The 27,745-nt window shown below is 43.8% G+C and overlaps 1 protein-coding gene and 1 pseudogene across 10 annotated transcripts in view; both read left to right on the top strand.

The window, feature by feature from the left end:
* The window catches only part of TLN2 (talin 2), a 413,145-nt gene that overhangs the window by 312,935 nt on the left and 72,465 nt on the right, over positions 1-27,745 (top strand). For all 10 annotated transcript variants that reach the window (XM_070500486.1, XM_070500480.1, XM_070500476.1 and 7 more), the window contains 9 exons: positions 9,064-9,157; positions 11,121-11,210; positions 13,441-13,563; positions 14,923-15,066; positions 16,704-16,865; positions 22,502-22,642; positions 23,110-23,291; positions 24,412-24,544; positions 27,059-27,160. In XM_070500486.1, coding sequence (XP_070356587.1) covers positions 9,064-9,157; positions 11,121-11,210; positions 13,441-13,563; positions 14,923-15,066; positions 16,704-16,865; positions 22,502-22,642; positions 23,110-23,291; positions 24,412-24,544; positions 27,059-27,160 — 1,171 coding nt within the window. The remainder of the gene's footprint in view (positions 1-9,063; positions 9,158-11,120; positions 11,211-13,440; positions 13,564-14,922; positions 15,067-16,703; positions 16,866-22,501; positions 22,643-23,109; positions 23,292-24,411; positions 24,545-27,058; positions 27,161-27,745) is intronic.
* On the top strand, positions 3,326-4,264 carry LOC139042352 (DDB1- and CUL4-associated factor 16-like; annotated as a pseudogene).

Here is a 27,745-nt window from a genome sequence, read left to right as displayed (position 1 = left end):
TCATTTATCCCCAGATATATACTTTAGCTTCAGACAGTAGCTGGAGCCACTAAGAGACTGGAAAAATATTCTCACATCTCCTCACGTCCATCATAGGCTTTGTTTATGATTGTTCCAGCGAGTACCCTCCCTGGGTGGGGGTGGGAGATGAGGAGAGGGGGTGATGTCTTCTCTCTTGAGCAGCTGTTTCTGATATAAAACCCTCTCTTGATCACTGTTTTTTCTTAAAAAGAGCTTTTGGATAAGGCAACTAACTGATGGTTCCAGGTACCTGAACTCATATGTTTTTCATTATCTTCAATTTTTTGCATCATTTCAAAATTACAGTTTCCAACTTAGAACATGTTGTTCATTCTCTTAAATTGTGGGAACAAGGAGAGAGTATAAATTGGCCTTTTGAAAGCCAGATAAGGAAGGAAACACAGGCCCCTAGGAATGTTCCTGGTGTCATGGTTCTGTGGGTGTCTGGAGGCCCCCTGGTGGTGAGATTGAGGTAAAGCACCTGGAGACTTGGTGAAAAAGCTTTCTTTGCCTCTGTCCTGGCTTTCAGCAGTAGATAGGGAGTTCCCAGCCTGATGGTTTCATAGCCAAGTAAGCACTTAAAATCATCACGTGAAATGGTTATCTCAGGATGGAACTGTTACGAGAAGATGCTGGCACGTTCTCCTTTGCTTCTTGGCACATGTTGGCAAGCTCTGCTCCCTAGGGTGGTTTTCCAGTGGAAGCTCTAGCCAGGTCAAGTGAGTCAGGCAAGCTCCTCTTAGGAGGTAAAGCTCTGCCCAGCTAGAGTGTGTTCATTCATTCTCTTATTATTTCATCTGTTCATTAAACAGATTTTCACCACATACTTGTTATGGCTAGGCCCAGCACTGGGTGCTGGGCACACACTGTGAATAAGATGGAGATGGCCCCAGTGGAGTTAAGGCAGGAGGCACACACACACAGCATGCTCCCCTCATTCCATGTGGGCCTTCAAACACTCCTGTGCATAAATGCCCTTGGAGTTGAGCATCAGAGATCTGATCACTGTTGCTCTCATCTTCAGTCCCACTGCCCTCCCTGTTCTTTGTGTGTATGTGTCTGTGTGGTGAGGAAGATTGGCCCTGAGCTAACATCTGTTGCCAATCTTCCTCTTTTTGCTTGAGAAGATTGTCACTGAGCTAACATCTGTGCCAGTCTTCCTCTATTTTGTATGCAGGACACTGCCACAGCATGGTTGGATGAGCAGTGTGTAGGTCTTGCGCCCGGGATCCAAACCCATGAAGCCCAGGCCACTGAAGTGGAGCACGTGAACTTAAATACTATGCCATGGGGCCAGCCCCTGCCCTCCCTGTTCTTGAGACAGCCAAGCCCTGCCTGTCCTTCATGTGAGTGTCCCCAAAGGCCCAAGGATGCCACTGTGGGGACCCAGGCCTGGACCAACTCAGCCCTGCCCTGCTCCTGTCAGCAGACTTGAATCCTTTATTCTTTATGGTCTCCATGATTCTTCCTGCTTTGGGAAAAAAGGTTCGCCTCTGGAAAAGCAGTAGAGGATGACGTTTTCTTCTGCTCTTCATTCTGCATCTGAGCCCAGGTACATCTGAGGAACTTGGTCCCTTGGTCTCTGATGCCTAGTGGGAAGGAAGTCATTTTCTGTTGAGTTCTGGCTTGTTCATCTTCTTCACATATAACTGGTGGGCTCTGGCTCTTTTATGACAAATTGCGTGGAGCTAGAGACCTTTGTCAACCGTTCATCAGCCTTTTCTCTGACCAGGGGCTGGTCTGATGCTCCCTGAACTTAGTCAAGGAAATGGAAAACTAGTTAGCAGCTGCATGAACGAAGGAGTGTCCTACCTCTGAGCACCTTCCCTGAGCTGCTGCTTGCACCACAGTCACCCTGGCCAGAAGGACTCTGGGCTGAAGACTTCACACCCACAGGTGCCAGCGTCGGGACCACCCCACACGTGCTCTCCAGTCTCCTGAGGGCTCCCTAGGACCTTGCAGGTGGCTCCTCTTCCTCAGCTGCCCTTTGCTTTGAAGTTCCTGCCAGGCAGGCTTCCTCCTGTCTCCAGAGATGGTAAAAAAGGATGGCCCAGCAAGCAGTACTTCCACAGTAAGAAACAGAAAAATGTAGACTGGGCCTTCTGTTGGTGACTCTCCTCTAGAATGTTCTCTTCTCTTTATCCAAATAAGGATCTCACTCAGGCCTGACTTTTCAATTGCTCCCTTCCATGTCAAGCCCCCCGTTCCACGCAGAACCCAGGCCCATGGGTCCAGGCTTTACTTTTCTTCCATGCTCCCTGTGAATCCCACGTGTATCTGGCCTCACAGGTTCAGGATCCTGTCTGGTGTCATAGCCCCATCACTGCTTCCTTCGGCTCACCTTCTTTGTGTCTTGTCTGTTCATTGTCTTGTCTCTCCAACTGGATTGCAAGCACTTTGCTTTCCTAGAGAGACTTAAACTATTATTTTTTGATCCCTGTGCCTTTTGTGTAGCAAAACCCAGGGAAAATAGGTACAGGTAGATTTCAGTTGGCTCTTTCCTGCCTTTCTAAGCACTACCTCCCTTGAGAAAGGAAAATGTCTGATGTTGCTTTTTTTCGCTTCTCCAAGCTCCTTATCCAATGATTTGTGCTTAATAGATAATCAAAAGCACAAATTGGTTGATTTCCTTCTCTCACCCTTGTCCCAATTCCATATTGATTGAAAATTTCCCTCCAGTGCTGCCAGCCTCCAGTCGATTCACTATCTCTGAACATTAAACCGTTTGTAGGTTAGAAAGCCTTTTCTGAGAGCTGGTGGCGCTAGGCCTAGCCGGGTCTTGCAGCTGGGCGTGAGGCACAAAAGAAGACAGGATCCTCCATGGGTTAAGGCTACCTTTCCAGATAGTCCAACAACTAAGTCACCAGTTTCCAAGGGCATTTGCACCACCTATGGAAAACATCGGATCTGTGCACACCGGATATCCTTGACAACTCATCCCGCCATCCCCCTGCACAAAATTTGCTGTACCAGCAGACAACGAAGGCGACTACTGAGTTTCTTTTTATCACCAAGTAGATATACTATCCCTGCCAACAAAACAGAGTACACAAAGTGCCTCTTCACAATATCACGACCAGTTGAGACCCTGCTAAGAAAATCAGCTTGCCTAGATGAGCACCCGTCTCTCCTTGGTTAGCCAGGATTTGAAGGATGGGTTCTGTCCTGTGCTGCTGGTAAGTGACTGACACTTTGACACACTGAACTGGTCCTGAGAACTGAGATGTCTTCTTTGTAAGTGAAGAATATACAACGTAATCTTGAAGAACTGCACAGTGGTGCGAGCCAGAAGCATACTGCGTGTGTGTGTAATGGACAGAAACAGACAAATTAATCTTGTTGAAAGGATTTTTCATCTTTTGTTTCTCTTTGCCAGTGTTAGCCAGTGTTTTGCTGGCTTAGATGGTTGCCTTTTGCTGGTTCCTTTTTCTCTTCTCTTCTGATGGGTCCCAGAAATCCCTCTCCTGACCCCTTATCAGAATCAGAAAGTGAGGAAGAAGAGAACTCTAACTACCTCAATGAGAGTTCTGGGGAAGAGTGGGATTCCTCTGAAGAAGAGGACCCTGTGGTGCCTAACCTAACGCCTCTTGAGAGTCTTGCCTGACAGGTTAAGTGCCTTTTAAAATACTCTACAACTTGGATAGCTTTAAATCCTAATTCCTGGTTATATCATGCTAAACTCTTGGATCCAAGCACACTGGTCCATATACTTCGAGAGATAGGTCTAAGACTCTCCCATTGTTCCCACTGTGTACCAAAACTGGAACCAATTCCTGAATGGCCGCCTCTGGCTTCTTGTGGAGTCCCACCTTTTCAAAAGCCCCTTATCAGTCCCAGCCGGCTTTCTAGAGATCATGCCACTCTAAATGAAGCCCTGCAATTTGCTACCAAACAGTCAAGCCGAACACTGAGTAGAGCCACTCCCATACCTGAATACCTAAAACAGATCCCTAATTCATGGGTGTCCAGTTGTTGCTGTGGCTGGTTAACTAAAACAGTTAAGGAAACAACCCGCACTGAACCCAACAACACTGCTTATTCCTGCACTGACTTCCAAAAGGCAGTTAACAAACTCCTAACAGCATCACTGTAAAGATCCACCATTTGTTCTGATCTCTCTCATGTTGTTAAAGGAATACAAAGTTACACAGCCTGCGTTTGAGACAATAATGCCTTCTTAACCAAACTATACGCTGTCCTGACAGGCTGCAGTACTGCCAAGTACTGAATATTTACCCGAGAGTCCATAACTCAACTACAGAAAGTGTGCATTGTGAGCATTCCCTTTGACAGACCATGCCAATAAAATGAGAACTTCAATGGAGGATTAGTCAAAGGGACCATATCATAAAAGATAAGTTGACTATTCTCCACATTCAGTTCTCCCCCCAGTTAATTTTGCCTATCTGAATGGACTCTAACTAAATGTCTAATTAGTAATGAGAAGGAAAAAGTAGCCCACTACCCCTTTTGTTACCCAACCTCAGAACAGCCACTGTGGAAAGTGGGAAGTTAGCTACTCCTAGTAATTCCTTTCTGGCATTCTAGGGGAGGTAGTTGAAGCAAATTGAATAACTAGACAAAAGAAAATGGCAGGAAGATGGATTTATCTCCCATCTTTTATAGAGACAGGCCTATCTATGACACCCTTTAGGGATTCCTGTTTTTGGAGAAGGGAATATAGTGTAAAACTTAGCTTACATTACTCCAGTCCTATCATGGTACCTGCAGTTACAAGATAAACATTTATGTCATAGGCTCCCACGAGGGGATCTCTAGCTAAATTGACGTATAAGATCATACCTGGGGATTAAACAGACACTTGTTTTAGTAGGGAATATGTTTCCTGCATCTTGGCACCCAAACTTTAGGCAAAGGCAAATAAAACATTCTAAAAGACAAACAGGGAAGAATTAAGAGAGCATTTATGCTTTCAGTGTTAACTGCTAGTGGATTAAAGTATTTTATCTGTATAACGTTCTCTGGAGCCGTACTTTATGCACTTTCCACATCCATTGCAAACTTTTTCAGGAATATTTCTAACTTTAAAGAAACTTACTACAGAAAATCTTAGCCTGATACAATCTGAAGTTAAAGAGTTTTTTAGCATTATTGTTTCTACATAGATTAGATTTCCTTCTAGCTAAACGAAGAATATGTACCCTTGTAAATGAGTCTTGCTGTGTTTATTTACATAAGTCAAAAACATAGATATCAACGTACCTAAAATAAAACGTATGAGACCATTAAATCTTTTCATACACCTACAATGAAGAGTGAAACCTGTGTGTGAGTCTGGTTGACTGACATCTAAAGGGACTCAGAAAACAGACTGTTAAAGATATAACAATATATCCTTTTCCTTGTTTTAGTTTAACCTTTTCCTATTCTCCATAATTAAGTGCTGTATACAATGTGGCATCAAAAAATCGAAGCATTAATGGAATCACAAATTTTATAAATGTTTAGCACTTTAAAGAGAGAGAAGAATGGTTGTAACTTAATGAGTTATATGAGTATATGAGTATAATGAGTTAATGAGTTATGAGTTATTTCTGCTGAGCTTTAGTTGTCTTAAGAAAAAAGGAGGGGATTGTAGTAGGTAGAAAAAAATATTTGTCAGTGGAAAATTACTGAATTGAAACCGTATCATACTGTTAGTGTAACTGAATGATCAGAAACTGTTCCTACGTAGATGTTCTGTGAAACTGGTTTTTAAAATGTTATGAGAACCTGTTACTTTTGTTAAGAGGGAGGTGGGACAATGTAGGGAGGTCTAAAAATTAAAATATGTTGATGTTTATGTAACCATAACAAAAAAAAGCCTTTTCTGAACATTGGACATTGTGGATCCCAATTTTTTTAAAAACTGGGAATGACTAGGTAAGCCTAGATAAAGAATAAAATGCAAGAAAATACTATCTCTAGATGGTGGGATTATTAGCTTTTTTGTATTTTTTAAAAATAAACTTGTATAACTTTGATCATTAAAAAACGTTGTGAAAAAAAATACGGTTCAGGTCTATTTGGATTTAGACAGAGGGAGAACACTGCTAATTTTGGCCATATTTATGGGTGTAAGTTGGTTAATTCATAATTTTTTTAGTAGATTTACTGAAAGTTTTTCTTTAAAAATATCGTTATAAAATCACTGATGGGGCCAGCCCAGGTGGTGCAGCAGTTAAGTTCACACGTTCCCCTTCTCAGCAGCCTGTTTGGATCCTGGGTGTGGACATGGCACTGCTTGGCAAAAGCCATGCTGTGGTGGGCGTCCCACATATAGAATGGAGGAAGATGGGCATGGATGTTAGCTCAGGGCCAGTCTTCCTCAGCAAAAAACAAGAGGAGGATTGGCAGTAGTTAGCTCAGGGCTAATCCTCCTCATTAAAAAAAATCACTGTTAACATTTTGATATATCATTGTCATTTTTCTATGCCTATATATTTATTTTTACAGTTGTGGGTTAATACTGTTTTGTAGATTTTATTTTACTTAATTGTGTATCGTGAATATTCTTCTGTGATGTTAGGAATATGCTATATGTTATGACTTTTAATGGGTGCCCAGAATTCTGTTGTGGACCATATTTATTTTGTCAATATTGTTACATATTCGGGATGCCCCCCATCTTTCAATCTTGTAAATAACTACTGTAGTTTGAAACATACAAATATTATTTTTCACTATCAAATCTACATAACCAATTGCCTCTAGGCTCTTTGTTTATTTTTTGGCTACATAATCTAGGCTCTAAAATGACTTATGGGGGTGATTGATAGCTAAATAATGCTCCTTAGCATGGATCAGTATTACTCAAATGACTCATTCAGACATGTAGTGCTGTGCTGGCACTTTTAGGGATTATCCAACCACAAACCCTTAGTCTGTTGGTTTTTATTTTCACTCTAAGTTTTTATTTGAAAAATTTCCACATCTACAAAATAGTTAAAAGTTAGAACAATGAACAGCTATGGATTCGCCAATTGTAAATACTTAGTTTTTAATGGAAAAATCTTTATATAATGACTAGGTTTTAAAATAAGGCAGATAAACAGGAAACATTGAAAGAAATAAGCTAAATGGAAAGCTTGTGTGATGTGTGGAAATATTCTCCAAATGTTCATGTCATCACAGTTGAGGGCATTTTGCATCCTTTGTTATGTTGGACTATGCCAGCCTGTCCACACAGAAGTGTGTCTTGAAGGCTACCCCACCGAACACCAAGTTGGACTCTTTGAGGGACAACCTTCTAGTGAATACATCATGGGCTGCACCCTCCAAGGTGGTCAGAACTAGAGATTGTTTTGCTATTTCGGTGGTGGTGGTTTTGCTTGGCACCGTGGAGAACAGTGCTTCCCCATGACACCTTAATGAAGCACTTTTCCCCAAACACATGAACCACTAGAGTCAGTCTTACAAAAACTGTTTTGGAATTCCTTCCTGGGTTCAGGAATGTTTTTCTTCTTCCCATCGCCCTAGCTAAATTTAAAATTCAAAGCAGTATCATCAAATAATTAAGCTGATTGCCTTTGTACATTGGCAACATCATTTTCCATCTAATTTGATATTCTGTGGGAAGCTGCAAAGCCAATTTAACTAATAAAATGAGGCGTCTTTTATATCAGACAGTGTTAATAATCAACAGCATCATGTGCCCCAGTTTTGTTTGTTCTGTTTCAAGCTGCCCGTTAGCTGCAGTGGTTAGTAACAGAATGGAATTCAGGGCCCTGCCAGAAATGTGGACCAATTATGACCCTACCAAAAAGTGGGTATGGATCTGGCTTTGGAGTCAGATAGGCATGGGTTTAAGTTTTGTTTCTGCTCCTTACTCATCGCATCCCTAATTCTCCTTAGGGAATTACCTCATCTCTCTGTTTTTTTCATTTAAAAACACAAGGAAATTCAGTTTTAAGACTTCCTATAAAGCTACAGTAATCAAAACAGTGTGGTATCGGCAAAGGGTTAGACACACAGATTAATGAAATAGAATAGAATCCAGAAGTACACTCGCACAAATATGGCCAATGGATTGCCAGCAAAGTTACAAACAATTCCAAAGACAAAGGATAGCCTTTTAAACAAATGGTGCTGGAATCATTGGACTTCCGATCCTTGAAAAAAATCTAGGCTACCTTTTAAGTTCTAGGAAGAATAAAGACATGTAAAATCATACAAGAGTGTCTAATTCCTATTAGTGTTAACAAGAAAATAGCTATTTCAAAGAATAATTTTGAGATAGCTTCTAGGAACTAGTCAGTCATGAAGAATTTATTGGAACGTAGAGATTTTAAAATCATAGGCACAGTTTACTATATGTCTACTGTGTTTTAAAATATACAAAATATTCCAAAATATACAAAGGCTATCCAAAATAGCCTAGCTCAGATAACCTGCTTCCTTTATGGGCTGCTGGTAAAGGATCTTTTTCTTCTTTTTTTTAAGATTGGCACCCGAGCTGACATCTGTTGCCAGTCATCTTCTTTTTTTTCTTCTTCTCCCCAAAGCCCCCCAGTACATCGTTGTAAATTCTAGTTGTGGGTCCTTCTACTTGTGCTATGTGGGACGCTGCCTCAGCATGGCTTGATGAGCAGTGCCATGTCTGTGCCCAGGATCTGAACTGGTGAACCCCTGGGCTACTGAAACGGAGTGTGCGAACCTAACCACTTGGCCATGGGGCCGGGCCCTAATGAAGGACCTTGAAGACAGTATTAATATGATCTCTTTGCTGTTTGCAACTTCGTCGTGAATTCTTTATGAATACATTAAAAGACAATGATACTTTCTTAAGAGACCTATTAGTATCCTTTAAGGGTAAATCAAATGAATAATCAGAAGCAGGGTAGGGGTTCTCATTGTGTCTTCCCTATGAATGAATTATTGTTGGTTGTTTAGAGCCTCGTGGAAGAGTTCTCACTGGAATCCCAGCCTATGCATATAGTGAGTTAATTGTATTTCTAGTGAACCTGCAAAGCATTGTTGGGGAAATTACTGTTGATCTTAAAGAAAACCCAACAACAAACACCTTTTCTGTTTCTGTCACAGAGCGGTGACAGAGAGCATCAATCAACTCATCACTCTGTGCACCCAACAAGCCCCTGGCCAGAAAGAGTGTGATAATGCCCTGCGGGAGCTCGAGGTAGGTCCCTGGGAAGGCTGCTGAGGATTTAAGAGTGTGTCTGTCTGTCCTTTCCCTGCAGAGTCTGTTTCTTTTCCTTAGTCTTTGTCCTTTATCTTTCCTGGGAGCCTACTGGGGCCAAAGTTCCAATCCACATAGGAAGGAACTGAAGAAGCGTTAGGTTTGGGGGAATTATCATCCCTGCTTCCCCTTTTCCCATTAGGGTGGGAGTTATTGTGTTAAAGTGTTCTTTATTTCAACAGGAAGAGGTCTGTGGTGTTGGATATGGGCTGAAGATGAGCAATTCCTACCTGAAAAGTTTCAGAGAGATTATTTGGGGACAGTTTGGAAAAGCTGGGATGGATGTGCTTTTTGAGTAAAAATGATTTCCTCATACATTTTATTTTGTAACATTAGGGGGCACGTAAGAGGAAACCCAGGAGCAGCACTAATTACTCTGTGATCAAGGTGGCTGTGGGGCCCTTCGTGGCCCAGAACACAGTGTGGGTGCTTTTTGATTTCTATTCACACTTAGGGTTTATTTGTAAATGAAAATTCATTTATGCCCATAGAATGTATGTGGGTGAACATAAAACCAATGTGCCTACTTGTATGTAAAGCAGTCCTAACCAATGCAGGTTATACTGAAACAGCCAAATGGATATCTCAGTAGATATGGGTTGCTTGTACCCAATGTACCTTTAGTTTTCTGGATTATTAGCATGGTCTGGCATGGTGGGAGCAGCCACTGTGCCAGAAGGTGGGTTTGGTTGCAGTTTCTGCAGAGTTTGATTGAGGCCCAGCCTGACAATGGCAGTAGGCTATCATGTGCCGCTGGAAGGGAAAAGAGGCTTGTTACCACAGGGCTGAAGCATTCTGAAAACAGTGGGGAATGCTTCCTACGTTGAGTGAATTATTGCCTATTCCAGTCTGTTCACATTTGCAAATATAAGTGAAATGTGAGGTGTTGATCTAAATGAGGTCTGTTGGCCTAGGTACAAATACTCTGTCCCTTAATGATATTCTTGATGCCAAAACTGTGACTACTTCAGGATTTTTGTTACTAAAACAATTTTGATTATCCGAGGAGTTAGGGGGTGGTTCTTCAATAAAATGAACTCCTTTAGGCTGCCCTTTTTCTCTCACCTCTTTAAATGAGTAACCCAGCAGTTTCCACCATTACTTCCTTCCAACCCTTTGTAATTCAGACAACCTTTTCTTTTTGTTGGCTGCATCCTTATGCTGCTGGGTCCTCCTGTACATTCTCCGTCAATGGGGAGGCGGTTGAATGGCTGTATCCCCAGACTTTCCTCTCCTGGAAAAGGCCCTCATCAGTGACAATCAAAGGTCATTACAACATGAAAGCTAGTGATGATTTTCAGTGGCCTGGAGACAAAGACAGAGGCAAGCCCAATCCCCAATTTCTTGATGGGGACATAAACAAGAGTGAACATTTTCTGTGCTTTTTAAGTTAAAAACAAATAAACCATCCCAGTGGGCAGTTTGGGGGAGTTCCCTTCCTTCATGTCTACCCATCAAAACTTCCAAACTTGAAAACTGAGGTCTCTACTGATCATGAAGAAATGAGCTAACCTGTCCTTGAAATTTAAACTCCTTGGAGTTATCCAGCAGAGAAATTGTACTGATTTGCCGTGAGTATGTTGTCTTGCATTAACTTTCAGATTTCTATAGGAAAAAGATCTCCCCCTTCTGTGAATACTGTGCTTCTCCTTCGGAATTGAAAACAGGAGATTCTCCTCTCTGTCAGAGCCAACCTGAGACACCCTCTCCTCCCATCAGTACTGTGTTGCTAGCAGGAAATCTGAAGTCATTTGTGCCATGATCTAAATTCCTCTCAAGAATTGGGGTAGTTGAGTGATCATGACCAGAATCCTGTATATGAAGGGGGAGTTGACTGATATTTTATGTTGAATTTCTCTTGTGCTGTAATGCTTGCTTTTTAAGTTGTGTTCTCCTTCTGTAGACTGTCAAGGGGATGTTGGACAATCCTAATGAACCCGTTAGTGACCTCTCTTACTTTGACTGCATTGAGAGTGTGATGGAAAACTCCAAGGTAAGCCTCCCTGTGCTGGGAACATTATTCCTGAGTATAGGGAAAAATCTAGTCGTGCTCTGTGTGCATCTGCCTGTGGCCGCCCTGTATGGCTACGTGTATCATGAAGCCTTGTTGTGGCAACCTCTGCTCAGGTGCTTCTCAAACTTGACTGTGCATCAGCATCACTGAGGGCTCATTAACCACAGGTTGCTGGGCCCCACCCCTGAGTTTCTGATTCAGTAGATCTGAGGTGGGGCTGATATCCTGCCTTTCTGACCAATTCCCAGATCCTGCCATGTGGTCAGGAGCCACACTTTGAGGACTACTGCTTATCCCGTATCACAGCTGGGTCCTATTGTGAATCAAATCATGTATTTCCTTCAGTTGGGACTGGACTGCTGGGGAAAACCCTTCAGTGACCTCAGCTTGCATGAGACTCTCTTGTGTATTCCTTTTGCCATCCGTCCATGCTATGCATTCTCAAGGGGAGTGAAAAATTGGTGTTTTTTTGGAGAAGGTAGAAGAATCTAAGACAATACTGTGGTTTGTGTCCCAACCCCCAAATCTTAACCTTACTCAACAAAATCTTATTTTCTAGTATTTAATTTGATATGGAGGGCAACTAGGGAAGAGAGAAACTAAAAAGACTTCTTAGTGAAGTAATAACTTCTAAAAAGGCTGAGAAACACTGGCCTGTGGTAGTAATATCATTGTTTTTGAAAATGCGTCAAAATCAGGGGGAATGAAATGCAGTGAGCTGAATGGCTCTGGGCAGTTGCAGTCCGGCTCTGAACGTGGAGGACGAGCGCATGCTCGTTCCCATCGCTTTTACCTTAGCTTTTGGGAGACATCCGTGTTGGTGATGTCAGGAGGCTCACTTTGCGATGGGCTAAGACTAGAGTTTGCTCTGTTCAGCATCCTTTTTGGAACTGCGGATTGTCTAAGGGGAGAATGTAAACATTTTTCATACTTAGAGCCAAAGAAACTGCTCCTTCTTAAAGAGGGATGCGAGGTTAGGAAGAGGAAAATGAAAATACTGTCCATAAAAATACCCTCTAACTTCTTTGCTTTGCAAGTCCTTATGTAAACTGGATTAATTTGTATATGTAAGCAATTGTAGGAAATTTATTTCATTTCTCCAAGATGGCTTATTGACAAATGAAGAGCTCTGTGTTGGGTTCCAGACTTGGCAATGCCATAGTCCCTCCCAAGAATTCTGTTGAGCAGCCTTCAGTTCCACCATCTGCAACCCTGGAAGGTGGGACCTGCCCTCCTGGAGTGTAATAAGGCCCGCAGAAGACAGAACACCAGCTATGGGGCAGGCACCCTGCCTCTGCCCACGTGTCTGTCTGTGTAACCTTCTGCAGGGTGCTTGACCTCTCTGGGTTAGATTCTAAAACAACCTTGGATTCTAAAATCCTTTTGAGCTGTTTTTTTTTTTTTAAAGATTTTATTTTTATTTTTTTTCTTTTTCTCCCCAGAGGCCCCCCAGTACATAGTTGTATATTCTTTGTTGTGGGTCCTTCTAGTTGTGGCATGTGGGACGCCGCCTCAGCGTGGCTTGATGAGCAGTGCTATGTCCGCGCCCAGGATTCGAACTGACGAAACACTGGGCCGCCTGCAGCGGAGCACGCAAACCCAGCCACTCGGCCACGGGGCCAGCCCCCTTTGAGCTGTTATTTTAAAGACCTCTGAAGAAAGAATACACCAATGATTTTCAAAATAAGGGGAAATACTTACAAAATTTAGGAAACATCCTTAGTTCATGTTCAGATTATCATAGATATATATACACACTTCTTCACAAAAAAATTTTTAAATTTTGCTGTCAAGTAAATGATATCAGGAAGGGTGTATCTTCTGCCTGCTTTCTGTGACTTCACCTAGGGTATGACAGCTCAATGGATGTGTCTGATTGTTATATTCTGGGAGCTAATAGTTCTCAGTTTAGACCATTCACCCATGGGATGCCCTGTATAGACTTCACTCTATTGATCTGTGTATATTAACTGTATCTCCTTGAGATGTAGATAATTTTTGGTTGAAAGGTTCATACTTTGATTATTCATTTCTCTTTATGGAACGGAAATGATAGAATTCTCTTGAATCTCTTCTTCATGCAAATAAAGGAAAATAATGGCAAATGCTGTAGATTAAATGGCTTTGAATGTCAAAGTTGGAAGTGTTGCCCCTCTACCCCCTGATTTAAAGGAATGCTGGCCAGAGAATATCACTTGTTGTTTTGCAGGTTCTAGGCGAGTCGATGGCAGGGATTTCACAGAATGCGAAGACCGGGGACCTCCCTGCCTTTGGGGAGTGTGTGGGGATTGCATCCAAGGCTCTCTGTGGGCTGACGGAAGCAGCGGCTCAGGTAAGGGACTGGTTGATCCCCTCGCCCTGAGTGCAGGCCTTCCAGCCTGTGTCCTCTGTCAGGCTGTAGATACCAGGAGCACCAGATCCTTGTGAAAGGCGTGGAGGAGCTCCAGTTTCAGCTCTTTTTCCAACTACCACCACCACAGAAACCATGGAAAAGGCAGTGGCTCCTGGCATGGCTGGGGCATTTAGACAAAATATCAGCCAGTTACACCCAGAAGCAGAGCAGCCTGGGGAGGACAGTGAGATGCACTGAACACTGCAGACCCAGCATGAGGGTTCAGAGGCCAGCTCTTTTTTTGTTGTTGTTTTTAAGGTCATTGTTACAAGTGAGTTTTTTAGTGGGGGAAAAACAGGCATTACATAACTCATATTCTCTCTGAGGCTTTAGAATTGGAAAAATCTTAGTCATACTCTTTTTAGGATCAGAGGGAGAAAAAAATTAGACGCCATCATACAGAGACACGATCGGGCATGTCCCTTGCTCTTCTTCAACTGTCCTATGCATTTCCAATAATTATTGGGCTCAGGTGACTAGAGCTTCAAAAATGTCAGCATTTACCTTGAAGGATCTATCATTTGGCAGTTACCTTGAGCCTAGGAGATTTTACTGAACAAGAGAAAAACATCCCTGGTTTGGGGGATGAAATGATCTACCCTTATCCTTCCCCTCAAATCTCAGGGGAAGTGAGTTAATATTAGAATTCCTGCTCACAGATTCATTTGCTCCCTGTTATTTGGCTAATGCATCCAAAGGATTTAAAGAGAAGAATTTCTCTTATAGCCTCTTGTCCTCTTGGAAACCAAATATTACCCTTTTTTTTTTTTTTTTAACCCCCCTGAGCCATCTTACTCATTCTTCTTACTTATTATTGGAAATACTGGCCTAAACAATAAGGATGCATTAGGCTACGAGATGAGAAACCCTCGTGTGGGGTAGGCTCCAGGGCTGGCGGACCCAGCAGCTCCATGCCATGAGGCTACACCCACTTTTTTCTCTCTCTCCCATCTGCCAGCCAGGGTGTCAGCTTCATACTGAGGCTGGGTACCCTCATGGCCATAAGATGGCTGCCAGAAGCAAGCATCCTTGTTCATGCCCCATGGAAGAGCTTCTTGAGGCTTTCTTAAGAACAAGGAGACTTGTTCCCAGAAGCCTGCAGCAGCCTCCTGCTGCCATGATCCTGGCCCAAGCTGGCATCAGTGGCCTGTCCATCCCTAAACCCTTATTGATGAGATTATATGTTGACCAACTTGTACCAGGAGCTCCTGAGCATGACTGCTGCGTATACCTTGTCCCCCACGGGCGCATCTAGGGGCACAGAGAGCATGAGCTGTATTTTTCCTCCTCCCTTTCCAGGCTGCATACCTGGTTGGCATCTCTGATCCAAACAGCCAGGCGGGCCATCAGGGCCTTGTGGACCCCATCCAGTTTGCCAGGGCTAACCAGGCTATCCAGATGGCATGCCAGAACCTGGTGGACCCCGGCAGCAGCCCGTCACAGGTAATCACGGGGCGAGGATATGAGATCTGTGAGTCCCTAAGCCCTTGTGGGTGAGTTGTGGGAGAGTGTGAGAAATTAGAAAAGAATACTGTTCTTTCAGAGTTTGCAAAGCCAGCTAAATGCAGCACTGTAGTTAATGACAGGAAGGGATATTGCAAAATGTGATGAAAGTGGAAATGTGTAGGTGCTTTGAAACGGGATGCTGGAAGGCAGTAGGAGTGAAATTATCACTGTGACATACATCAGGAGTCTCAGGATTCCATTCATTTCAGGGGACATGCGTTGAGGGCTTGTTCTATGTCAGCTCTTAGGGTCAACATGAGTAAGAGCCTGTTCCCTATGCCCATGGCTCTTAGTCTGTTAGATGAAGTTTGGAAAATGCAGTAGCTGGGCTATGATGGCAATGCCAGAGATGCACAGAGGAAGGTGTAATGAATTCTCTGAGGGACTGTCAGAGGTTACTTCACAGAAATGGTGGCACATAGCCAGGCCTCAAAGTTGGGTCACAATCTACAGTGCATAAGAAGCCACTGAGACATTTTAGGACTAGACAGTATGGTGACATTCCATGACTCTTCTAATGGAGACCCATTCACTTATTAAAGCATTTTGTGCTGAAAGGAACAAGAAAGTGGCCTAGGTGGGGCAGCAGAGGCAGCCTGTGGGTGGCATATCCACTGTGGACCCTGGGACAAGCATTCTTGAGGCAGGAGAAGGACCCAAGTAAAGGAGAGACGATTAGGACCTAAAGTGGTCCTGAGAGCTGGCTTTTAAGGCGTCAGCACACCTGAGATTGCTTACCTGTCCAGTTAAGGCCAAAGGGGTGTTAGCAGCCTTAGCAAACTGGATCAGGTGGATGCAGGAGAGCAGTCGGGAAGTGGAGCCTAGGCGATTCCTGAGCCAGACCCCTTAAAAAGGTGCCTACAGCTCACCTGTGGATGAGGAAGGCGCTGTTGCACCTTGATGGATATTTTGCTCATCTAGACCTGGACTCCCCAATATGGTAGCCACCAGCTGCATGTGGTTATTAAGGGCTTAAAATGCAGTTAGTCACAATTGTGGTGGACTGTAAGTGTAAAATACACACTTGATTTCAAAGACTTGGTATGATAAGAAAGATTGTAAAATCTCATTAGTAATATTCTTGATTACATGGTTAAATGAAATATTTTGGATATATTGAGTTAAATAAAATATATTATTTAAATTAATTTCTCTTGTTTCTGTACTTATTTTCATGTGGCTACTAGAAAGTTTAAAATTACATATGTGGTTCACACTGTATTGTTGTCGGGTAGTACTGTCTTAGACCTTGGACCGTATACCCCCTGGCTGGCAGTTCCACGGGTGGCTAGCTGCATCCCGCTTAATACTCTCTGGAGCCCAGTCCATCTCCATCACTACCTCAATACCTCCTTCCCTTTTCTTTTTTTAATTCTCTCTTGCTTAATAATTCTTGCCCTCTCCTTCTTTGGAGTGACTTTGGGGGTGACAGAGCTAGACACACATGTGATTACCTGGGCTCTGGGCTTGTGAGTTGAAGAAGAATCCAGGGCTCGGGACCAGGGTGGACTCCTGAACTGGAACCCTCTGCACTGAAGCATGGGATGCCCCCAACCCAGCTCCATGCTTTATAGGTTCTGTCAGCTGCCACGATTGTTGCCAAGCACACCTCGGCCTTGTGCAATGCCTGCCGCATTGCCTCGTCCAAGACGGCCAACCCAGTGGCCAAGAGGCACTTTGTCCAGTCAGCCAAGGAAGTCGCCAACAGCACTGCCAACCTAGTGAAGACCATCAAGGTAGGTCACTTAACTGAGGCCTTAGTCATACATTTGACACTTGCTACAGTGGGGAAAGAAGTACAGGATTTAAGCTCTGCTCTTCCAAGACTCGTGTCTGGTGAAGTTTAACTTCTAATTCGATCTCATGATTTAAGTTGCTGAGGGAGGAGTCCCTTACTAATGGAGGTATTCCTCGTGAAAAACCAACTGCCTTGGTCTCTAATAACCTCTATATAGTGGGGAGCTGGGGGTCTCTAAATACTGTACATGAAAAGCTTAGGGGCAGAAATCTGGTTGGAAGGGGTTGGCTCTGGAGCATCTTGTGGCATGTGTTTGGGTAGCGAACACCTGTGTTTATTTAAACTGTGTGTTTACATGGGGTGGTTTTGAGGGGGCTAGTAGAGGCTTCTGCCATTGTTGGAGATAGATCTGAACCAAGAGAGTAGGTGGAGGGAGAAGGAATGGGAGTGGGAAAATCTCTTTAGTCTAAAAAAAAAATCAATCTCTTCTATGATATCTATTCTGTTTACAAGTGTTTAAAAGTTTAGAAGGGAGCATCAACTTTTAAAAAGAGAGCATTCCATGTTTATAACAAGTTCATCTTTGTGTTAAAGGCCATGGGCGGCTTGGGGAGAGGCAGAGACGGGGTGCCCTTGGGAGGAGGGAATTGCAATAGCTGGGCTGTAGTATTTGCAGATGAGTGATAAGGCCAGAAACTTAGCCTACCCTACGCTGGGGACCGCTCATGCAGCAGGCATCTACTTTGAGGGCAAATAGCCAAAACCTGGACAGCACACAAAGAGCTCAGTGTCCCCACCAAACCTCCAAAGGAGATTGCTGTGTGAGGCAAGCTCCTGCTTCTGTGTAGACCCAGATATGCAAGAGGGAAAGGCATCAGAGTGCTAACACTTTTTATTTAAGAATTCTCACATTCGTTGGGGTAGGACGATCTGCTTTGTTGCTGGGACAAGTCCTGGAGTAAGGGGCTTTTCCCTGTTCTCTAGAGGACACGACGCTACCCACTTCATTTTCCTTTCACTACACAAAGCCGGTTTAATCTCGTGGAGAAATTAGTCAACAGGCTGAGCCAAGCAGAAGCACAAGAGAGAACATGCAGGCAAGCAGCAGTGAAGCTGGCGGGTGAGAGCCCGGGGCGGGTACCCCAGCCAGCAATTTCTTAGCTATTTAAACAAAGTTTAAAAAAAAATTTTTTAACCTGCCTATTGGAAAACAATGATAATATAGGTTGAAAATGAATTTAAAGGCAGTGCCCATGTGACTCTAGGATCCTGGTAGCAGCTTACCTCAATGACCATCATAAGTCATGGTATTAGAAATTAATAAAGGGTACAGTTTTAAATGTTTAGTTGGTGCAAAGCCTGTTCCAAGTGTTTTGTGTATATTACTCATTCAATCCAAAAAACCACTCTGTGCTTATCATCCCCATTTTACAGATAGGACATGAGACACAAGGAAGTTAAATAACTTTCCCAAGGTGACCTGGCTAGTAACTGGTGACCCAGATCCCAGAGCCCCTGCTGTGTCCACTCTCAGTCCTGCTCTCGGCCCTGACATGCTGCTCCAGTCTTCGGCATGGAGAGACTAATTCATCTTCCCAAGCTGGGAAGAAAAACCGTGATGTGTTTGAGGGTGGCAGGGGTAGAAAGACAGCAGTAGAGTTGAAAGGAGTGACATCCTTGGTGGTGGTTGTATAATTAACTTATTTCAGTTAAACTTAGCCATTTTCTAATCTTTAAAAAACAAGACTATATTTAGATGGACCAAGGGAGAAAAAAAGGAAAGAAACTATTCTCTAGAAATCCCTGGAAACCTTTCTTTTCTGCCTCCTTGTTGGTTTTAAATCCTGACCTATCTCTGTTAAGACCTCATCTTCTTTTCAGGTTCTCACAGTGTCAAACCCTCTTTGCAAGCCCCTGCAGCAAATGAGCTCTTGTGATGGCCTGGAAGGCCAGTGGGGATGCATCAGAGGAGGGATGCAGGGTGCTTGTAATGTGGAGAAGATGAGGGCCTCATCTCCCGCGAGCACCCTGGGAATCAGTAGCAATGCACAGGAACAGAAACGAACCTTTTGCCGCTGAACTTGCCAAACTGTCCTTAATTTTCCATTTCCCACCTGCTGGCGGTGTTTGCTAGGGCAATGGGCTTTGTTTTTACTGATAGGAAACTGGTAGAGGTCATTTCACTGTAGCACATTGTAGCATATACTGAACAGATTTCTTATTTTAACGAATGATTAAGAATCCTGTCAAATAGCAAAACAAATGAATATTTAATTCCCTAAATGCTTATGTCAGCTGCCCTCATAGGTGCATTTTGCTCTAAGTTTTATGCTGCTTAGTGCTTTTTTAAAAATTTAACCATGAGGATGTGCCCAAGCATAAATCCCAGCTGCCACACCTTTATGGTCACAAAGGAAGGAAGGGAACCCCACTGGAGGAAGCACTGGAGAGCAGGGGGCAGATTACCTGCAGTGGGTTATCAGCACCCATTAGGATGTGAGCCCCCACACATCTTAAATCTCTCCTGATAGCATTCTTTAAAGTCCCAAAGCGAGACTCCACAAGAATAAATATGTGCACCCTACGCCCTGCTGGGTGTTGCTCTAAATGCTGTCAAGTTAGAAGCATGCAGACCCCTCACCATGGCACTACTGGTCACCACATCAACTGTTGCCTGCTTTTCTCTCTTCAATCAGCTCATTACCTAGTCTCGAATCAGATGTGTGGAATGGAATGTTATTTTAAATGTGCGGTCACTCAGGTTTAGGTGCCAAGAAGAAATTGTGCAACAGCAGCTTTTGTTTTTCTGAGAAGTTGGAGCATGGCTTTGCTTCTCATGGTGAAGTTGAAGCTCAGGGTTTTGTGATTAAGCATTTCCAGTGTGTCCTCAAGACACCAGATCCAGCTCCCATTAATCGATTTTGACTTGACCGTAAGTATGTTTTCTTGATCATCCTTGTCTGGCTTGGTAAAGTAGGTTTCTTCGGAAGGAAAAATCTACTGGGCTCCCCTTACTCCTTATTCTTGTTTCCTTTGTGTAAGGTCAGTAGGAGAGAAGGGAGCTGGGGGTCTTGGTTTCGGGTTTGAGGCCTTGGCATAGCATGTCACTTTGTGGGTGTTGGTTTTATCATCTGGAACATTGGCGATTTGAGATTAAATGATCTTTAAGGTGCCTCCTAACCCCCAAAGTCTATGAATCTTTGATTCTGGTGCATATGCAGAAATTTTGTCTCCCAGATCCCTGTGAGATTTTGCTGAGTGAGAGCACTCAGAGGAGCTGGTCCCAGGGGTTAGGAGTGCCCTTGTCCTGATGGGGCCTGGGCATTGGCTAAGTGAATTTCCCCTTTTGTTGTTATGGCTGATGTACGAGACATTCTGTGACATGGAATGTCTACATGAAAACTGTCACACCTCCTTAAAATTTCACCCATGGGCAGATTTGCATATTCAGTTTACTTGGATGGCTCAGCCATCCCCAGAGTGGAAGCAGCATTCAGAAGTGAAATAGTATCTGTGTAAGCCACCCTTCCTGATGCTAAATGATTCCTTCAGAGGAAATAGCCTTTCTTATATGAAGGTGACAAAAAGTGTTTGATGTAACTTGGTATTGGCATTCTAGTCCATGCTATTCAAGGTCCTGCTCTGTGAATAGCAATGAGCTATCATATGTGACTTTAGGGCCCAGGTTCAAAGAAATGCTCCATTCTTCCTTCTGTAGGTGCAGTTTATGAAAGTGCACAATTAGAAAACCATTCCTTGTGATTTACCTTGGGTAATCATCTTTTCAGTTTGAATAAATTCAACTAAGGGCAGGTGCTTGATCAGACGCCTGCCTTCCCAATAGGCCAAGAGGGTTGTAGATGGTAGAAAAGAGAATGGGATGAATGTGGAGGAGTAAAAAGCAGATGACTGCACCTGAGCAGCACCAAGGGGAGGCTTAGCATCTCCCATCGGGCTAGGAGCCATATCGTCCCAGCTGGAGGGGATGTGATTGGCCACTGGTGCAGCTGGGACGCAAGTTCCTTTGACACCAACATCCACTCCTGCCGTCTGCTTGCTTCACTGGTTTGCTTGTGCTGGGCCACTCCTGTCAGGCCCCTGCTATGTGGCCCAGAAGAATGACAGAATCGGTGAGGTTAGGGAGGGATCACTGCCTGTCTGGAGGGAAGAGCATGAACAGAGGCAAGCCATGCACAGTATTCGAAAAGACGGTAAATTAGCCAGGCTCATGGGAATTCTTCTGAAAATATTAGCATGATGGAGTGTAATTATTGTCCTAAGCTGCCAAGGCTTGCTTGGAATGTAGCTGTTATTTAGAAATAGTCTTTAAGCCGACCTGCCTGCCTACTCTTGCCTTATTGAAAAATAGAAATGCTCCAATCTCAGATCCAGTTTGTTTCATAATGCTGGTGCTGCTGGTTATTTGTGCGCTAATTGTCTAAATTGGCTTTTATATATTGCTTATAACAGTTAAATATTTAATTGGACGTTTAACAAGGAAATTTACGTCCTTCTGCAAACATCACTGCCTTCTTAAATGTAGCCCTTTTCTGGGAGGCGGGGGTGCTGTCGCTGGGTCACAGCCTGTTCCTTCTAACAGTCTTGTTCTTAGGGAAGTGGAGGCCGGAGTTGGGGAACCTTGAATCCAAGTGTTAACTCTTTGTGGGGCAGCCTGGCGTGGATCACAGGTCGCTTTCCTAGATTCTCATCCATCTGTGTCATTAATCAGCAGTGTAACTGATTATTCAATGCTACTGTGTTACCTGCTGATAATTTTAAAAAGAAAAAAAACTATTGAAGAATAAGAGGCATAGACAAAAAAACACACATCATATGTGTAGAGCTTAGTGAATTTTCTCAAGCTGAACAACAGCCAGATCAAGAAAAAGAACATGGCCAGCCCCAAGCCCACTTTGTGCTCCTTCAGTCTTACATGCTCCAAAGGGTGACTGAACTGCTAACACCCTAAATTACTTTCACCTGTTTTTGTACTTTGCACAAGTGGCATCATATAGTAGGTACCCTTTTGTGTCCGGTCTCTTTAAATATTATGTTTGTGAGATTTGTCCATATTGTTGGGTGTAGTTCTAGTCTATTCCTTCCCATTGGATTCCATTTTGCTCATTTCAAAATGGCAGATATGCAAGCCCTACCTTCGTCAGTCACTCAGGGACATCCAGGTAAAACTTGGAAAAAGTTGAAAGTGCTACACAATATAAAGTATTTTTCTAGTTTGTGAGAGAATAGACTTAATCAGAGTGAAAATAGAGGGGAAGGACTCAAGGATTATAGTCTCAAAAGTGAAAAAGAAAGTGGTTCATAGCTCCTAGGGAGTGAAGAGCCGGGTGCTATTTGAATCCGTTTCTGCCTCACGTGAGTGGGAAGTTGACAGACCATGAGGTCAGCTGTCCTGTGAGCCACATGTTCAGCTTTATTTCTTACAATTGCTAACTAGGCTCCTCTGCTTGGTGGCAGAGATCGCTCCAATCCGGTTCTTATTTATTGTTTATGAATTCACCCAACATTTTCAGTACTCCCGTTAAACTACCTTCTGTTGCTGGTAGGTGATTACGGTGGTCCTGGAATGATTTGTGCTTCTCAGTGGCATGAGGTCTCCGTGTTTTCTCCCATCAGGCCCTGGATGGGGATTTCTCTGAAGAAAACCGCAATAAGTGTCGCATTGCCACCGCACCCTTGATCGAGGCAGTGGAGAACCTGACAGCATTTGCATCCAACCCTGAGTTTGTCAGTGTTCCAGCCCAGATAAGCTCTGAGGTAAGAAGTCTTTGCAGCAAAAGCTATTATTGGGGTCTTTGGTTAGTGTTGTGTCACACTGAATGATCATGAACAGCTAAGAATGTCAAAAGCTCTGTCAATATGTAGGGTACTATTGTTGTCGGTGATACATGCACAGAGTTAATGAAACTCAATGTCTACACATCTCTTAAGAGGTAATGCCTTAGCTTTATGAGCCTTTGCTTTTGAGAACAACCTCTTTGCATAGGTTTGGGGCTGAATCTTTGTCAGTACATGTGACGCTGAAAAATATTTAAGGAGAAAACATGGACTCATGTTCTCATCATCCAAGCCCTATGTGAGCCAGCCTCCATGGTTCCTTGCCCTCTCTGTCTCCTTCCAAAGGGCAGAAGTAGTGACTTGGTAAAGAACAGGACATTCCAGGCCCCAACTCATTCACTCAGTCTGTGAGCCCTGCCCTTGACCCTTCTGCTGTTTGGTCCCAGGGCTCCCAGGCACAGGAACCGATCCTGGTCTCAGCCAAGACCATGCTGGAAAGCTCATCATACCTCATCCGCACTGCGCGCTCCTTGGCCATTAACCCCAAAGACCCACCCACATGGTCTGTGCTAGCTGGACATTCCCACACCGTGTCTGACTCCATCAAGAGTCTCATCACATCTATCAGGTTAGTTTCTCCAGCAATTGCTTGGGGCCTGCATCTGAATGGGGCAGGAGGAGGATAAGCCCATCAGGACTTGCATTTAATAGCAGTGTGGTTGATCACTATCATCATCTTTTTCTTTATCTCTTTGGGACCAGTGGTAGCAAGCTGGTCACAACAATAGTAGCTAACTTAAGCATTTGCTATATGTCAGATACTGTCCAAGCATTTTACCTATATTACCTTATCTGATCATCACAACAACCTTGTAAGGTAGATACTGCCATTGTCTCCATTTTACTGATGACAGAATTCAGGCAGAAAGGATTTAGGTAACATTCCCAAGGTAATCCAAAGGCCTAATGGCTCTAGTCCCAGACCTTCTAACCATTGTTCCGCATTGTCTATACCTAGGAGCTTAGACAGCACCACTGTTTATTTAGCAGGATTTGAGGTTACCTTATTTTGCTAAGAAGACAAAAGGAATATTTTAGGTCCCGCAGTACTCTGGGCATCTCTGACCTCCTCAGCAATAGTAGAACTGAAAACACATCCCCTGAGTAGACAGCATTTCTGAAGTCAACCAAAGTTGATCCCCCACAGTATGGAATGCATCTCTTTCCTTAGTTATATTCTGTTTCTCAATTGCTTTTGAAATTCAGGACCCCTGTTAACTTTCTTAATGCCTTACAAAGAAAAATCTGTTAAATATTTTAACTCCTACCACAGCCCAGGACTTTGTGCATAGTATACAATGTAGATGGCATAGTATGTTTGTACTGGAAATAGCAGTGACCTTTTTTGTTTGTTTTTTTTTTTAAATAAAGGTCCTATGAATGAGCCAGTGAATGGAGAATCCAAATCCAAATTGTTTCATTTGCAGTTGCCTGGCATCAGCCTGAGATGGAGGGCAGCACCACATCCTTCCCATCAGATATAAGTAGAGTTAGCCCAAATGTCAAATTAAGAGATGCATGGGCTATGCAGAGAGGCATTGCCAAGCAAAGGTCAGGGATTCACTCCTTAAATAAAGCAATTGAGTGGTGTAGAGAGTAGACAGGGGCTTCTGGCCCCCCAATGCTAGAGTGGGTTTTGGGACTTGAGCCTCATAGAGCCTGTGTTTGACTCCCTATATCCCTTCCAGAGACAAGGCCCCTGGACAGAGGGAGTGTGACTACTCCATTGATGGCATCAACCGTTGCATCCGGGACATCGAGCAGGCCTCGCTGGCAGCTGTCAGCCAAAGCTTGGCCACGAGGGATGACATCTCAGTGGAGGTATGCTGGAGCTCTATGGCCAGCTCAGAATCCTCTGGAAGTGCTGAAGAATCTCAGCATCAGGCTTTGGCGAAAGGGGGAATGGAACCAACACATTTTTCTTTTTTTTTTTTAAAGATTGGCACCTGAGCTAACATCTGTTGCCAACCTGTTTTTCTTCTCCTCCTCCTCCTTTTCCTCCTCTCCCTCCCCTCCTCCTCCTCCTTCTCCCGCCCCCCCACCTCCTCATCCTCTCTCTCCCCCCACCCCAGTACATAGTTGTATATTCTAGTTGTGGTCCTTCTGGGAACCAACACATTTTTGATGCTAGAGTTTCATCACTGGACCCCCTTCCGCTGGAACCAGTGTGGGAAGTTTTTGGAGGGACAGGGCAATTGCTAAGTAGAGAATGATAGCTGGCTAAGGAACACATGTACTGCTAGGGGTGGAAAATTCAAACATGGCTGAAATCTGGGGGGAAATGATCAATGTCAGGTAACAGTGTATCAATAAGGTGGGGTTACCATTTAACACATCAGTAGAGCAGACCTAGTCTTGTAAATTTTGAATGTTTCTCTGTCTTGTTTCATCAATACACTTTTGGACTAATGGGCAAATTAGCATTAAACTCTATACATTTGATCCATTCAGAGATAAAGGATTCTGTCCTGAGTTACTCAATATCCACTACTAGGGGACCTTTTGCATTCTGTTATTAATTCAGAGCCGCTTTGCCCTCTCTTGTCAGTTTTTCAAAATTGAGAACAGAATTTTCCTACTCTGCTCCTTGAGTTTTTTTCTCTTACTTCTCCAAGGGCCCTTGATTCATATTTCATTCTATCTCTGTTGAAAGTGCTGACATTCAGAAGGTTCTTAATAAATATGGATGGTCTGTTTACCGATGTTTCCTGTACTGCCACTGAATTCATCAACAATGGACTTTGGCCCAGGTCTCAAAGCAGTGGGCCCAGAATTGGTGTTGCTCATTTTTATTAATAGAGCTGTCTGTTTCACCCCAGCTTCACCTCCCTCCCCATTTCCAAGGAAAGGAAGAAAGAATAAGCATTCTTACCCTGTGTGGAATGTTAGAATTATTGTTAACTTGTTATTAAAGTAGAATATGCAGACAGAAAATGTGCTGCTTGATGAATTACAACCAACTAAGCACACCCTTTAACTATCCCCTGATCAAGAAACAGAGATGACCAGCAACTCAGAATCCCCCTTGGCTCCCCCATCCTTTTACCACCCCTCCCGAAGCATATCCTCTGTCTCAACTTCCTCCTTAGGAAGAAAATCCCTCTGCTTTAACTGCATGTGCTCCCTACTCATACTGTGTTTCATTTAAGAAGCCATCTGTAATAAGACAACATTGCTGGAATAGTCTTGCATTTTTTACTATAATCGCATTATGAGTAGTAAGATGATAATTAGCAAAACAAGACCTTTGGAAATTTTGAGGTTTCTCTCCACCTGCCTCCATCTCTCTGTCTCTTTTTCCTTTTTGTCCCCAGGATTTTGTTTCCAAGTTTGCGTGTTAGGCTGCTCCTCTCATTGACTAAGCTTGTTCACAGCCCTGCAGCCTGTGTGCAGCATTGCCCAATGGGAAAGCAGCATAGTCCAGAGTCTCATTTCTGATGAGCAAGACTTTGTCACTTTGTCAGGAATTGCCCCCTTCCATGCTGGCACATGCAGACCTAAAATGTCCAGTCTTCTGATCTATTAATCGTGAATCTATCAAGTGAAGCTCCTATGAAGATTCCTACAAAAGGATCTGACCTCTCCTGCTACCAGCCAATAATCCCTACCTTGGAATTCCCCACCTCCCTCGTACTTCAGCATCATCAAGATATCTTGCCCCATCTCTTTACAGAGTGAGTTCACTTCTTTGGGATGAGGCTGTCTCTCAAACCTGAGAAGAAATGCCTTGAGGGTGCCATTTTCAATATTAGCATCCACATCATCAAATATAGGGAACTGAGAGCCTGAACTGAGCTCAGTGGGTACCTCACCTGGCATTTTAACAGTGCACTGTCTGGCAAATGGTGCTGCTTTCGGAGAGCCGATGCTGTTCTCACGTCACCCTCCTCTCCCCTTCCCCCTCTTTAAAGAGTTCTTAGTTCAGAGGACACAGCAACTTGGATGTCCCCTCAGACCTCACCATTAGCTCTCTCCATTTAGATAAAGTTGCCTTTCCTTCTTGGAAAGCCATGACTGTTCCACATTTCCAGTAATTATGCTGAATAACCCAAAACAAAGATACCAGTAGCATCACTTGTAACTGTGGTTGGCAGGAGTGAGAAGCCAGTAGGAAGTGCCTTGCGTCACTCATGGGTGGAGCTGTGGGCGTCTAGCCCAGGGGAGTGGAGGGTGCCTGGGAAGGGTAGGGTGGAGCAGCGACTTGATGGCACACCCAGGCATTTTGATATCTACTTCTTGTGGCCTCCTTTGTCTTTCACACAGGCCTTTTTAAATCAGTGCAGCTATGTGGTGAACCATTGTGGAATGAATTTGACAGCTCTCTCTCCTTATCAGGCCCTGCAGGAGCAGCTGACTTCGGTGGTCCAGGAAATCGGGCACCTTATCGATCCCATTGCCACAGCGGCTCGGGGAGAAGCAGCTCAGCTGGGACATAAGGTAATGTGCACTGAGGGGATCCTGCTGAGAGTGTGTGTGAGAGGGGATGGGGAGGGGAGGGGTTATTGATTTTGTTGTTATTCCTAAAAGCCTGGTGCCAGTTATTGTGCCTGCATTTAATGCTGGCTGAAACTGCAGAAAATAGCACCTAGCCTCCTGCTGGCATCTTCTCCAAAAATGACGACTTCAGGATCTGTTTCCACCTGGAGTTGAGATGAAGACTGGAGTGAAATTTTTCCAGTTGTGGTCAGACTTTTCAGCCAACAAGGCATTTACAGTCATCTGTGCTCTCAACCTTGGCCAAAATAAGCCAGAGACAAGTTGACGTTCCTAGCCTGATGTCCGCCATCTTGTGTCTCTGGCTGGTCAGCCTCATTCTAGTGTGTTTAGGGGCACGTTGTTCTTCCATGACTTCTAATATGGTGTCTGTTTGCACACATGAGGAAGCAAAGCACACTTGCAAACTTCTCTCTGGATGACGTGATGTTTTGCCTGTTTGGGGTTCATTTTGCATGTCCTTCAAGGAGAGTTGCCTGGCAAGCAGCCTGTGCCTCAGCAGACAGAGGGCAAAAATTGGATTTTTAA

This window comes from Equus asinus, chromosome 2 (assembly GCF_041296235.1).
Source record: "Equus asinus isolate D_3611 breed Donkey chromosome 2, EquAss-T2T_v2, whole genome shotgun sequence".
NCBI classification, from domain to species: domain Eukaryota; kingdom Metazoa; phylum Chordata; class Mammalia; order Perissodactyla; family Equidae; genus Equus; species Equus asinus.
The sequence above is the reverse complement of the archived record's forward strand: the minus strand, read 5'-3'. Positions and strand labels throughout refer to the sequence as shown.